Source organism: Phyllostomus discolor, chromosome 5 (assembly GCF_004126475.2).
Source record: "Phyllostomus discolor isolate MPI-MPIP mPhyDis1 chromosome 5, mPhyDis1.pri.v3, whole genome shotgun sequence".
Taxonomy (NCBI): domain Eukaryota; kingdom Metazoa; phylum Chordata; class Mammalia; order Chiroptera; family Phyllostomidae; genus Phyllostomus; species Phyllostomus discolor.
This window is the reverse complement of record NC_040907.2, coordinates 12710770-12726097: the sequence shown is the minus strand read 5'-3', so window position 1 is coordinate 12726097 and position 15328 is coordinate 12710770. Positions and strand designations below refer to the sequence as shown.

General features: G+C 37.5%; 1 protein-coding gene across 27 annotated transcripts in view; it reads left to right on the top strand.

Moving 5' to 3' along the window:
• EIF4G3 (eukaryotic translation initiation factor 4 gamma 3) overlaps positions 1 to 15328 on the top strand; it is a 294941-nt gene that overhangs the window by 147866 nt on the left and 131747 nt on the right. For 18 of the 27 annotated variants that reach the window (XM_036025438.1, XM_036025450.1, XM_036025463.1 and 15 more), the window contains 5 exons: positions 3221 to 3241; positions 4228 to 4407; positions 4986 to 5100; positions 11859 to 11956; positions 14078 to 14200. In XM_036025438.1, coding sequence (XP_035881331.1) covers positions 3221 to 3241; positions 4228 to 4407; positions 4986 to 5100; positions 11859 to 11956; positions 14078 to 14200 — 537 coding nt within the window. The remainder of the gene's footprint in view (positions 1 to 3220; positions 3242 to 4227; positions 4408 to 4985; positions 5101 to 11858; positions 11957 to 14077; positions 14201 to 15328) is intronic. The other 9 variants (XM_036025440.1, XM_036025459.1, XM_036025451.1 and 6 more) reach the window with 1 other exon arrangement.

Sequence of the window (15328 nt, the reverse complement as noted above, 5' to 3'; positions counted from 1 at the left end):
AACTTAGAGGTTTGTCACTTACAGAAGAGGAGGATTTGACTTCAATGTGATTTTAGTTATAGTCCAATTGGACTAGAGGGTAGATGATACAAAAGAAAAAAATGGAACCAATAGAAAGAAAAGCTCATGTGGTGTGAGAACTCCATTTAACAATGAAATTGAACTGTTTTGAGTTGTTAACATTTCATAATCACAAGAGCATGTCATATAAGAGATTCAGACTTCAGGTATATGGTTAGACTAAATGGCCAGTACTGTCCTTCCATCCAGAAGAGTTTGATCCTTTTAATGACTCTTCATCACTCAGTGGAGAGGAGAGGGGGTTCAGAAGCATTGCAAGCATTTTGGGAAAGCCTGTTCACACTCACACATTCTTTTCAATAACCTGTAGTTTGCTGCTCTGCCCACCCATGTAATCCTCATTTCCTACATTTTATTAAACCTAATTCTTTATTTACAGTTGAATGGTTAGGTTAGGAGGGATTGCAGAAAAGAGGACCCAGCCCTGCCTGGTTGGTGTGGCTCAGTGAATTCAGCACCTGACCGGGAACCAAAGGTCCCTGGTTCATCGCCAGGGCACATGCCTGGGTTGTGGGGGCGTGGGAGAGGCAGCCGATAGATGTTTCTCTCCCTCTCTTTCTCCCTCCCTCCCCCTCTCTCTAAAAAACAAGTAAATAAATAAAGAGGACCTATCTCTTTATATATTTTTTTGCATTTCAAGCCATCATATCTTTTCTAGTCCTATAGATACTAGAATCTGTGTGTGTGTGTGTGTGTGAGAGAGAGAGAGAGACAGAGACAGACAGAGACAGAGACAAACTTTCTTAAAGGAGGACAGGGGGTGGGGGACGCGCTCCAGATAGCCTGTCCTTGTATAAATCTTCGTTGTGTCAAAGGATATAAAAGCATTCAGTTGCTTTAAGGGAGAGAGGATTTGGAGCCCTGTCAGCAGAAAAAAAATTTTGTTTTCCTGCATAATAAACACATTTTTGATGTAACTGGTATAGCATTTTTCTTACCAGGAATCAATTATGGTTGAGGGATATTCCACCTATTGATACAGTTGGATAAAGATCCTGCAGCATTCCTTCAGCCTTTAAAAAAGATTTCTTCTGATTGAGCACACTTGTTGGAAAATACGATGGGTGTACCATTTCATGAGAGGTGGAGTATATAACACTTAAACGTACAAACCAAGACCCTGACTGTATTTAAATTACAGATGAGAGAGCTTAGCAAGTTACTTAATCTTCCTTTCCCTCTGTTTCTCCATATATCTAATGGGGTGTTAATAATAGTACCTGCTTTAGAGATTTGTTGTGAGGCTAAGTTAATATACAGTATGTGTAAAATGTTTAATGGTACCTAGTAGCTAGTAAGTGCTATATAAATCTTAACTATTGTTACTTAATGTGCTTATATGAATCTATTTTTCTATTTAGTTTCAAAGCTGAACTCTTAGTTTATAAAAAAACTATTGTATGTCCACATAACCTCAAACTTTATGTTTTAGTACCTCAGCTGTATGTTAATATTAGGGGCATCATTGAAACACTTGATTCTCTTTAAAAGCTGCTGAAGAAAAGTCGGACACTATTTAGAAATCTCCTTGAATAAGATGTACCTTAGTTTTTCTAGACAGCCTAATTAAAAATCCTAGCAGAGCACTGGGAAATAATGGTACGAAAAGTACTCACACATAGTAAACTATTAAAAGTATGGGAAAACTTTGTCCATATCTGTTTTCCTTGCTCTGCATGAGTAAATGGGTTAGTTGCCTCTCTCTCCCCCACCATAACCCTATGTTTTTCAGGCAGTAAGTACCTTGGAAAATTCAATGATGATGTATGTAGCCACAGAGGATCATCACCCGTGCCTGTCTGATACGCTCCTTGTCTTGACTGCCCTCTAGAGTTGGTGGGAAAGGGTTGTATAGAATTAGTTGTTCTATCTAGTGTGTCTAACATCTGTAATGCTCAGTAAGTTGAGCAGATGAGTGACTCCTGTCTCCTTGATGTCTTTAACAGTTTTGTGGCTCCTGATAAATTAAGTTACAAAAATGATTGTTCATTCCTGAAATGTTCTTGCAACTCACATACATTGATGAGTAATAGAGTCTGTTTGCTATGTAATTGAGAAGTGAAGTTTAGTGTGAAGAGTTTACTACTTCAGTGTCCCTGGTGGCCACCAACAAAAATTGTCATGTCTGTCACCAAACCTGCGTCAGTGGAGATGACTAGAAGACTGTTGCTCTTGTGTGGCTCAGACCAGGTTTCTGTGTTAATCAACTTTGCCTCTTGTACTTTCTTTTCATTTCCATCAACTACTGTCTTTGGCCTTCCCCATCTGATTTTCTTATTTACTTCATTCTCGGACTGTACCTTATTGTCTATTGCTTTTAAGTGACCTAATTTCTTTAGTGCCTTTTTTTTCCCCCTATCTTGAGTTATGAAGGCTGAATGGGGATGAGCCTTGGGCACTGGATCCCAGTTCTTCCAGTTCAGCACAAGATGTAAAGTTACCACCTGTGGATGGCATAATGGTTAAGAATAGGACTGGATAAGAACTGAGTGGGCCCGAAGGTCAAACTCAACTTTGCTTTTGTTTGGACCAATAGCAACATGTCTGCAATTGTGAGGAACTCAGATTTTGGAGCTAGAGCACATACTTATTTTGACTGGTCTTATATTTCCCTATATTAAAGCTGTAAGTGGACTCTTATATGCCTGGTTAGTTGAAAAGAGCAGGTTTCTGTCATGGAGAGTCTGATATATGTTGCAAACTTTAAAATGATAAATGACACTTTTATTGTTAGCTCTCGCCTTCAGTGAAGCAGTAGAGTGCATCCTAGAGAAGCTAAGCAATTACTCACATAGTGGCTATCCATGAGAGCCCAGAGTAGGAGTCAGTAGTCCCAACTGTACTTGTGCCACTAAGACATTTCTTTTCAAGCTGTTATAACTGTGGCTACTATTAGAATATTTTTTGCCACTGGATTTATTTATTTTTAATTAAATGTGATTTTATTCTTTAATTCCACTGTTCTTGAATTTTCAAGGGAGAATTGTCATTCTGATTTTTTAATCTTCCTTCTCCTATTATTATTAAATCGATATTTTTGTTTAGCTGCATGCTATGCCCTACCCCTTTCTACTGATCTATAAGCTTTTCCATTGGCTTTCTTTCTGTTTCCTGCCGCTTTCTTGCTTCATAATTGAAGGGAGGATTCAGACCTATCCAGGTAATAAACTACTGGTTCTGCATGGCCTCTTTATTACTCTGTCCCATTACTACTACTGCTACTGCTACTACTACTACCACCACCACTACCACTACCACCACCACCACCACCACCACTACTACTGTTACAATGAGACGGATTGTTTGCTGCTGAATTCACAGTGGGAATTTAATGTTGGTATGTTGTTTTAAGGCTTTTAAGTCTTAAGTGAGAACCATAAATAACCACAAGTACTGGTTGCCATTTGAAAGATTTGAGCTCTGCTCCTTCCAGCCTGTCCTTAAGCCTGCTTAGATTCTCCATTTTTGTTGCAAACTATTTGAGAAAGCAAAATTGGGTTCATTTTAGTGTGGGGTTGCCATTTTTTTGAAAAGGAGGGCTTTTACCATTACAGGGCAATCAGCATGCAACAAGCTACAGATAGTTTTAATTTAACTTAACCCTGATAGACTGAGATGAAAATTTTCATGTCCAGAGAGATTCTTGTTCTTCTAAATATTTTGTAAATGACTTAAATGGTAGTTTTTTGAAACTGCTTTAAATTTTTAGTAAGTTGATAATAAGCCACCTACTCTTTATGAAAGAATCAATGCTTTTATGCAATAAAACTTTTAGAGAGACATCAGCTACCCCTTTTATTATTTTTTATCACATTTTAAAATTACTTATGGTATGGAAATTTTAGTTTAAATTAGCTGAGACTTCATTTTAAAAATGAGACTGCCCTCCTGTTTTCAAATGTGTGACACCAGGATTAAAACTGAACCTAATGTGATTAGTATGGAATGTTTTTTGTGAACCCAGCCATCGGCAGTTTTGTCTCTTTTCATGTATATTACATTTCTAATTCAAATCGGTAAGATTTTTATTAGTGGAAACAAGGAGAAAGTTCAAGATGGTAAAATTTACATACCCCCCTTGTAAAATAAATAAATAAATAAATAAATAAATAAATAAATAAATGTATTTTTTTCTCCCTTCCTCAGTTTTTCCAGAGGCCTCAAATACAGCCTCCTAGAGCTACCATCCCGAACAGCAGTCCTTCCATTCGCCCTGGTGCACAGACGCCCACTGCAGTGTACCAGGCCAATCAGCACATCATGATGGTTAACCATCTGCCCATGCCGTACCCAGTGCCGCAGGGCCCTCAGTACTGTATACCACAGGTAAAGCGTCTCTCAGGTCCTCGAGGTCCAGCAGGAGAGTGGGGATTAAGTCAGATTCTCGTCAGAGGGAGCAGGGAGGGTGGATGATGGCATTAGTGTTCAGTTATGTGTGAACTTTTTTGTTGGTTAGAAGTCTAGCCATTTTGTAATTTTCCATTATATTATAAAAAGATACCTCTACATTTTTCTACTTACCACTAAGATGATACAGAAATTGTTTTTGTCTCCTAGCTTTCCTCCCATCCCTTCCCCACAATCAACTGCTCTAAAATAGGCTCGGTAATTAAGCTGTTCCTGTGATATCATTCCGTGTCAATAAAAGCTGTCAACCTGAAATAATTTTACAATGAGCTAATGTCTGCCTGTGCACTGATTTTTGCTATATGGTTTTACTTAAGGCAAGGCACACCTTTCTCTTCATTCTCATTGCATCCTGATAGCAAGCAGGCATTTTGAATGTGTTTAACCAAGTGGCTTCACCTCATTTAAATGATTTTCTTACATACACACCGCACTTTATTTTTCATAGTAAGCTACCTTCACATTACTGATAAATGTCTGTAATTTCTCTCTTCTAGTACCGTCATAGTGGCCCTCCTTATGTTGGGCCCCCACAGCAGTATCCCGTTCAACCACCGGGGCCTGGTCCTTTTTATCCTGGACCAGGACCAGGGGACTTCCCCAATGCCTATGGTAAGTGTGAAAAATGGAGCAGTTTTTACTAGTTTGTTGTGTTTAACCAATTTTGTTGTTGGGGAGGTCAGTTTAGGCAATGAGGTTTAGTGGTCTGAAGTTATTTGTAGGTAAAGTGTTACAGACAGTTCTTACCTAAAAGCTACTTCTTAGAGAGTGGCTTACAAGGAAGGAGTATTACAGAAGTGTGTTTAGTTAATGACACCTCTGAAGGAGTTGCACAGAGCCCACATGTCGAGGTTCTGATATGTGCCACCAACTCATTCTTTACTGGATTTTTACTGATGTCATAAATAGGCCTTACCTTTCTTTTCCAAGCAGTTACCACCACTTACCAAAACATTTGGTAATGTTTTCCCACTTAGAATGTAATATATATGAAGGCAGGGGATAGGATGACCGAATACAACTCAGTATACCTATGATTCCTTTTCTGCAAAATTGTTATAAGATCTATGTGATGGGGAGGTTTTGAGGATTAGTTAAATGAAAACGCCTTGAAAAATTAAAAATAATTTAATGGATAGAAATAAGTGCCATGAGTATACTTTGTGTGAACCAGTGCTGAAGAGTAATGAAAATAACCTATTTTATTCAATAAATTTCTACCATATACTCTGCTTTTTTATTCTATAGAAAGTGAATTATAAGGGATAAAATCATCAAATACTAGAAAAATTAAGCTTTAAGATTCATTAAGTATTGATCTTTTCTACTAAAGGACATACTAAAATTTTAACTTGTTCTTTTAAGATGATGATCTGTTATAGATAAACATGTATCCACTAACCAATTTCTTAACATTGGGACTTAGTGGCTTGATTTAGAAACTTTGTAAGAATTGATTATATTAGACTAATTTCCCTAGTCTAGGGAAACTAGAAAGTTTCCCTTAGGTTTTGAGGTGAAACGGGCAAATCATGCAAGTGTTAACTTCTCTTATAAAACAGACAATCTTCCTATGACATTGGTCAGTATAGCTTGTGAAACTGCCATTTTAAAAGGATATACTTTGATAGATCATTAAATGTCTTAGATACATGTTTATTTAAAATGGTGTTATAATGTTGTATTTTCACTAAACTCTTGGACGTTTTTAGAACAATACATGTTACATATATATAAGTGTTACAGGAAAATACTGTGTGTGCGCTACCCAGATTAGACAGTTGCCGGGACTGTCGAAGTGTTCCTCACGTGTCCTCGGAGCTCAGCTTTCAGCTTTGGTTTCCGCACAGCTCCAGAGCCTTTCTAATGGTGCTTGTTCTGGAAACTTAAATCCAGTGGAAATTATTTCATGTGTAAAATTGGCTGTTGGTGTTCATTAGAAATTAGTAGAATATATTGAAAAAGACTGTAGGATGAGGTTATCACAGTAAACATGTTAAAATTACTATTTCTCTTTCAGTCCCATGTTACAAAGGGAATGCAATTGTATCTTCTAATTTACCTACTAATTTTGAAAGGTGTCTCACTGAATTCTAGTCTGTTGTGTATTTACAGATTATGTAAATGACTTTTTTGACTCAGAAAATGTCTTCATTAAAATTCTTATGCTTGTGCTGACCCTCTTTCTTGCTCTTAATAGTACTATTGCAATATATATAGAAGCAATGTAGATGAGTTTACTAGTAGAGAGATAGTTTGTTGATTCATATATGATATTATAACATATTAGCTTTATTTCTATTACATGTAGACTGCATTTGCTCGTTTTTATAAAAAAGCAATATTTTGAGGTACAGTGTATCTCATATAATGTTGATGCCTATTTCCTTTGATAGATGTTCTTGTCTGTGAGGAAATTCTCATGCAGATCCAATAGCCATCCAGTGGGCATTTTATCACCTAATTTAAAACACTATTTCCCTAGATTCATTAAGATTAGAAAAAGACTAAAATAATTTTTTATTATGAAAGCAATCAAGTTAATGATGAAAAATACAAATAATACAGGACATGTAAAGTTGAAATATCCATTTTCTTCTTCCTTGCTCCATAAAGAAATATTTAACAGATTAATACATATTTTTCCATTTATAGTTAAACATTTTTAAAACAAAGTACACACTTTTTTGTTTGTTTATGTGTGTATGTATTATTGTTCAAGTACAGTTGTCTCCATTTTCCTGCCACCACTTTCTCTCGCCCCACCCACCTTAACAGTTTTTTTTTTAATTCCACTGTATTTGCGGACAACATTCTAATCAATTACCTATAGAATTTCAAGATACATAGTATTTCATTTTAGGAATAAAACATAACTTATTCACCCAGTCCTCTCCTGATAGAAGGTTAGATTATTTTCATTATTTGGGCAGATATTTTAATTTCATAGTTTGCCAGTAGTTAATCTACCTTTATCCAAATTAAACTTCTTTTCCAGTAGTTCCCATTGATTATAGGTCCTTCAGCTCTACCACCTTGTGGTAGCTGTCCTGGTCTTATGGTCTAGAAGCCCAAAACATTTGCCTTCCTATTTCTTCTTGGAATCTCTCCTACTTTACCTTTTCTTTTCTTTTCTTTTTTTTTTTTTTAAAGATTTTATTTATTTACCTTTTTTTTTTAGAGAGGGAAGGGACAGAGAGAGAGAGAGAGAGAAACATCAATGTGCGGTTGCTGGGGGTTATGGCCTGCAACCCAGGAATGTACCCTGGCTGGGAATCGAACCTGGGATACTTTGGTTCCCAGCCCGCGCTCAATCCACTGAGCTACGCCAGCCAGGGCTTCCTACTTTACCTTTTCATTTCCAGTTCTTCTGATCTTGATGACTCCACTTTCTTCTACTACTTCTCCTGTCCTCATCTTGGGTTCAAGTAAAAAGTGGGTTTGGGGGTGGGATCCGAGGTCTGTGTTCTGAAGGTGGGGTCATCTCATCTAGGGCAGAGACACCTTCCTGTGGCTGCACTGGCTAGGAGCAAACCCTATACTTGTTTCTTCTTGTCCTGCTGCTGGGGTCTGTGAGTTGGATGGTGTTTTCCCCAGATTTCTTAGTTTTTCACCCTTAGTCTTACAACTTACTTAGCATGCTAACATTTTACTCCCCTACTTGGTTTAAATCTTGAACAGTGATTTTTGAAGAATGTGTTTACCTACACTGAAGTTCAGTAACCCAGGTCGTAGAATTCTGTTCAGAAAATATAATTCTTGCAGTATTTCTAGTGTTCCCTTTCAGTTTTTCTGTAGTGTTTCTTAAATATTTGATGTGTGTTCTATCAGAAAGATACCTCATATTGAAATCATTTCCAGCCAGCCTAAGGGAGTGATGGCCCAAGATGAAAAATTTAGGTTTGGGAGCAGAAGGGTATGTATGGTTAGTGGTGGCATGTTGAGAAAGAAAAAGAAATTGACAATTTACAGTGGTAGACAGTCCCATCCTCCCTGTCTTCAAACCAGCATACGCTCCTTTTGTCTCACTCTACTGTGTCGTTTTCCCCTCTCCTGTCATCTGCCCACTCTTTCCCTGCATCTTTGTGGGGCTCGGGCGCCTCATTCAGCTCTTAAGAGATGAGGAAGTCCTTGTTCCCCATGGTGTGTTGAGATGGGAAACTTTTTGGCATCCGAAGTTGAATTTGATTGTGTTTTCATGGAGTGGTAATACTATATTTGGTGATGAGGTTGCATACCAACATTTATTGTTCTGGGTATTCTATAGGACAAATTGATTTTTATGTGCTGACCTACATACTTGACCTCTATGTTTTTCTTTGTTTCAATGGAAAATCCATGATTTTGAAGTGTTTTTGGACAACCTGCCATGTGTAAGACATTGTGTTCAGTATTTTAAGGAATGTGGTTGTTGAGATATTCTACCTGCCTTTCAGGATTTTATAGTACATTGATTTAATGTTTATGCTTGGGGCTTAACCAATGAGAAGAAATCTAAATATTAACTAGACCAATGGTTTACAGATCTTTCGATATCATGAGCAAGTAAAATAAAGGAAGAAATACACAGAACTGTCAGATTTTTAATTTTGAACATCAGACTTTTAAAGAAAATTGCTATTTACCTAAAGTTTATTTCACATAGGAAATGATATTTTAACAACAAAGGAGTAGGTCTGAATTTCAGTTTAGGAACAGTCTTTTCCAAATAAATGTCAAGTTGGTAAGCATATAATGTTTTGTGTGTGTGTGTATAATATTCCATGGTTGTTATATAAATATTGCCTTATGCTATCAATACCTTTTGTATGGGGGGTTTGGGGAGCCACTAATCTAGAATAGGGGTCAGCAAACTTTTTCTATAAATGGCCAAGAGAGTAAGTGTGTTAGGTTTTGTAGGCCATGTGGTTTGTTTTGCAACTATTCATTTCTACCTTTGCAGTGGGAAAGCAGCCATAGACATAAATAAAACTAATGTATGTGGTAGTCTTCCAGTAGAACTTTATTTACAAAATAAATGGCCGTGGGCTTTAGCTGACAGAACCCTGATCTAGGCAGACTTAACCTCACTTCATGAAGAGGTCCAGAGGCATTAAGTAACTTGCCTAATTCATAAGTGGTATGCAAAAGTTATGCATATGTTTAATAGAATCATATGAATGTTTAAAAAAAAGATTTTATTTATTTGTAGAGGGGAAGGGAAGGAGAAAGAGAGGGAGAGAAACATCAATGTGTGGGTTGCCTTTTATGTGCTCCCTACTGGAGATCTGGCCTGCAACCCAGGCCACGTGCCTGGACTGGGAATCGAACCAACGACCCCTTGCTTCACAGGCTGGCACTCAGTCCACTGAGCCACACCAGCCAGGGCTCTAATGAATGTTTTTAAATATCTCTGACTATGTAAGAAGTTGGATTAGATTCTAAAAGAAAATTTGTTTGTTAGGGCAGAATGCCTTTTCGCCTGGGGTCCGTAGGTGATTTAATTAATGTTTTACTAATTGTGTTTAACTCTGCTATGTTGAGATTATCCTGTTCTGCCAGGTTTAATCATTTGTTATTTATTGCTTGTGTATTATGTGGAAGCCTCAGTCTCAGTCATGTTGACTCAAAGATGTTTTATTAGCAGAGGACGGTTCACCTTTTGGATCTTATTTCACTTAGTTTAAAAAATGTGGCACAGTAAGCAAATTTGTATTGCTTCTCTAGCAGCATTTGAAACCAATTTTAGGGTTTTGTTTTTTGAGTTTTGGAGTTAGTGACATAGTAGAATAGCATAAATTGCTTATTCGAGCTCTCCTTTGAGAATAGTTTACTCACTGCTAAAGGATGGCTAAGGGTTTTTTGTGGGGCTGTTTTTTTTTTTTTTTTTTTTTGCCTTTTTACTGTGAACTTACCGAAATCCCAAGTCATGTCCTCTGATTAGATCTTTTTCAAATCCAATTTTCCAAACCTGATTAATATCTGCAGAGTTCTGGTACTGCAAATCATACAACCTCTAAGATATTTCCAGTTGAAGATTATGATGGTGGTGGGGATGGCGATGATATTATCATGTGATGAGAGTGATAGTGAGCTAACATTATGTGACTGTTTGCTGAAGTACCAAGGATTTTATCTGTATCAACTACCTTCATAAACATTTCTTTCTTTCCTTTTACTGTGACTCAACTGTTCGTGCTCCTACCAAAGGCCAGTCTTCCGCTTATGCACTGGGTCCCATCATGTACCCATTTAAGGTTATTATTCTGACAGGTCTAGTCTCTGTTTTCTATTTTACCATCTTTTTCTCCCTCTGCTGCATTAGTCCCATCAGCATACAGATATATTTTTTCATTCCAATTTCTTAAAAATAAATGTATGCTTGTTTTTGCTATAGTGTTTTTATGATCCCTACTATAGTAAAACTCTTTAGAAAAAGAGTTATCTAAACTCGCTTTCTTCATTTTTAAAAAAATCTCACATATTCTTGAATGTATCCTAATCAGAATACATGCCCTCTGTCCTAACCAGACAACTTTTGTCAAGGTCACTGGTGAATTCTACTTTGATAAACTTAGTTGACATCTCGGGACCATTAGGCATAGTTAAGCACTTGCCCCATTCTTGAACCTCCCCCCCCCCCCCCCCCCCCCCTTTTAGGCATTGCCTTGGTTTTCTTTTTCATCTCTTTTGCTGGGTTTTCATGACAACTCTCACTTCATGGTTTAAATGTTGTCCATATTCTATTAATTCCACAGTGGATACCTGTTCTCTGACGCCATACTTACGTCTCTTTTTGCCTACTTGGTATCTCCACTTGAAGGTCTGATAATCTCAAGCTTTACATGTCCCAAACTGAACTCTTGAGTTTTCTGCCCTCCACTCTACTCTTCTTTCAGTTTCCCTCATCTCAGTAAGTAAATAAATAACACAGCATATAACACCTTCATTCTTCCACTTGCTAAGACGAAAAACATTGAGAGGTTTCTTCAACACTTCTTTCTCTCACACGCCCACATCATAGATCTGCAGGTTTCATCTTCAGAATTTCCAGTGTCTGTAATGGACCCCTACAATAGGTTTCTTAAAGCAGTGCTATAGTATGCTTAGTGTTTGCAAAAGGTAACTCTAGTGGCAGTCAACAGGGATTGATTATTTACTTGTTTTCATATCAGATGCCAAAGAAAAGATAGGTGTTTATGAGTTTTTGGGAATCATTCCTTGACCACTTTATTAGCTGGAGGGGAGCTAGTGGAAAGAGATGAATAAGAAGAATGCTTGTCTTTGTTACTTTTTAAAACTGATGGTACAGTGGCACAGTGCCATTCATAGTTTTATAGTGATTGACAAAATAACTGAATGCTTCTTTTTATTCTTTTCTAATTCCTTAGGAACGCCTTTTTACCCAAGTCAGCCAGTGTATCAGTCAGCACCTATCATAGTGCCTACGCAGCAGCAGCCCCCTCCAGCCAAGAGAGAGAAAAAAACAGTAAGAGATCTTTTTAAATTTTTCTTATTTTAAAATTAAATATCCATTCACCTGTCAGATAAGTTGACTCACATTTGTAATCATTATTAGTCTTAGTTCGCAAATGACTGCCATTTTTTGTTCTTTTATACCCTCACGCCTGTGGGCATTTGACTAGAAGCTGCAAGTACCATTTGCTTGTTAATCAGTTTTCAACATGCACTCAGTTAGGTATGCAAGACGACAGCATGCCCTCCAGCTTCAGAACTGGGAGGATTTGGTCAGCTAAGGTCTTACTAAGTGGGAGGAATTTGAGCTTGGTTCTCACATTCTGATTGTTCTTTAATTCTAGTCCTAGTCAGCTTTATACCCAAATATGAACTGACGGGGGAAAAATAGCACAAGGGAAAATGAGCAAAATGTTAAGGACAATGAAAATCCTTCCTGTGGAACATATTTTAAGAAACAGAAAGCAGAATTTAGGAAATGTATTCTAATTGTTTTTAGTAAGTTATAGGGGCTTTGCCTCTGTCTAGTAAGGCAGGCCCAAGAGAATTAGAGTGCAGCTGTAAAATTCATAGTGCAGAACACGGAATAGTGGCTTGTAATCTTTTGTCCATCAGAACTCTCAAAATAGGCTGTGTTTATAAGAGACTTCCCTAGTCACACAGATAAGATAGGTGACTTGACTTTATAGCACTACTCTTGAAAATACTCTCATTTAATAAAAGTTAGTGGGCGCTTTATTATCAGAGACAAATTACTTGTGCACATACCCTAATAAGCAGGACACGCAGGGGTGTCCTGGCACTGAAGCTGAGAAACTCTGCCTCGGAAGTGCTGAAACAGCATGGCGGATGTCGGCCTTGAACACTTTCTGGATGCAGGAAAGTTAAGAGAAAAGAGACAGTGAAAATGAAGGACAGTAATAGTAAATGTTACTGAAGAAGGTAGAACAGATGAAATAGAAGCAGCACTTAACACTGTATTAGGAACAAGCTTTTCAACCTGAAAAACATAGCTGATATTAGAAATCTTACTGAAGAAACTACTTTCAAAAAAGCTTAAAGATCCAGGTGGTTTTATTAGTGATTCTTTGAAATGTTCAAGAAGCGAGGGCTACCTTGATTAAGCTCTGCAGGTAGTGATAAGTCTTTGTCTCCGCACTGTCCCAGGGTGGAAGACCCAGGCCTCGGTACTCCAACTCTTATTTAACCATGTCTACTGGCATCTGTACGCACAACTAGCCTTTAAAAAAAATTAAAGAAGATGACCATACACCACAGGTGGCAAACACAAGGCCCGAGGGCCAAATCTGTCTCTACCCGCAGCAGTGCCAAGCTCTCGCTTAACTGTTAGGGAGTAGTTACATTTATACAGTCCTAAAATCACATTCAGCCCTTTGAAGGCCACCGTAAATCTGATGTGGCCCCCAGTGACAATGAGTTTGACGCCCCTGCCATGCACATTGTTCTGCATCTTTCATCTTTCCTCTTATCAGTACATCTTGAGGATCATTCCATTGCAATACATGTAGATCAGCCTCATTCTTTCTACTGGCTGTTTGGTAGGTAGTATAAGGATGTGGCATGATGTTTTAATTACCATGTTTTTCATCATCCTTTAAGATGTTTCTGTGCTGCAAAACATTGCAGTGAGAATCCTTACATACATATATAAGGTTATCTACAACATAAATTCCTGTTCCTAGGTCCCAGGATGTGTTCGTTTTTTTTTTTTCATTTTGTTACAGAGCCATATAAGGCCTTTAAAACTGTATTGTACAGAATAACTTCCATACTTTAAAACTGTTTTATGAATCTTAAGTTAAGCATTGTAAATAAAATCAGTCAACTTGGCAGTGCTTAAAAGATGTTACCACTTTGCCTTTTTGACCTAGAAATTCAGTCAACTAAGTCTCATTTAGCTTGCTATTTTAATTAGTTCATCTCAGAGCTAATGGCCTATATTTCTCTGAATGACCCCATATGATTCTGTGATTGAAGCAAAATAAAATGTGGTATTATCAGCTTTAATATTTGACAAGTTTTCCAGTTTTACACCTTTAATGCATTATATGCCTATAAATCTACTACATAGACACCTGTCTGTAAATAATGACATCTTACTGTAACCTTGTAGATAAGAATTCGGGATCCAAACCAGGGCGGTAAAGACATAACAGAAGAGATTATGTCTGGAGGTGGCAGCAGAAATCCTACTCCACCCATAGGGAGGCCCACATCCACACCTACTCCTCCCCAGGTAAGACGGAGCAAGCTGTGATGGATGGTGGTGTGTATGTTTTCACTGATTTGTACTGAACTCTCTTATTTTTTCTATAGCTACTTCTGTACTTTCCATTTCCATCAGTTGTCTCATAGCCTCAAATAGCTAAGTGATACTTAAGCAGACATACTGTTTTGCTTTACAAATTGTCATAACTACAAATTTTTATTGGTAATGTTTCTGTGTATTGTCCTTTCTTACATTCCGAGCATAGCTCCTACCACTTTTCCTAATGAACTATTGTGTCATACCAAAAGGAGGTGCATTCCTATGGAAACTTCATCATTAAATGGGTATTTTATGTTTCCATTATGGAGCCTTAGGCATTAAATGCTGCACACTACATTAAAGTAAACAGGTTGAGAATTGGAGCATTTGTACTGAACAGTATTGTTTGAGATGACTGCGTTACTCAGAACATATTTAGATCTATTATGTAGGTACACTTCTTACCTTTCAGTACTACATAAATGGGCTTCTTGAATGGAAGCTGACCTTTTTAGTTATGTACAGAAGTTATTAGTAAATTATATCACTTGAGTACCTTTTTTGTTCCTGTTGTAGAATGTGATTATCATGGTCTTCGAAGAGTTCACTTTCTTGCTTTTAGAAATCAAGACATTCTAAGAGGAGCAGGAGTTTAGTAAACTGCAGCAGAGAATGGAATCCTCCAAATCTGACAGGATTTTTGTTTCTTCACTGGTTAACTTTAAATTTTGTTACACCATTCAGAGGACATCAGTGGTTTTCAGATCTTCGAAATGTCTAAAATGAAAGCCCAGCATACAAAACGTAAAACCAAAGCTGTTAGGAGTAGGGGGCTGCTTGCTTTCCCGTCTTTTCGTTAGATGGTAAGGTATTCCTCAGAGCCCAATTTACAGACAAGTGAGATGGGTGGTCAAATATAATGCATTTCAGAATCTCAGACTGGTGACTTAGTAGCTTTAAAAAACTTGTAAAAGTTCTTAAAAATTATTTAAAAATTAAGATCACAAATACATGAGATTAAGAAAAAAAAAATCAGCAGTATGGTGATTACCAGAGGGGTGGAGGAATGGTGCATGGTGATGGAAGGAAACTTGACTTGGGGTGAGGAACAGACAA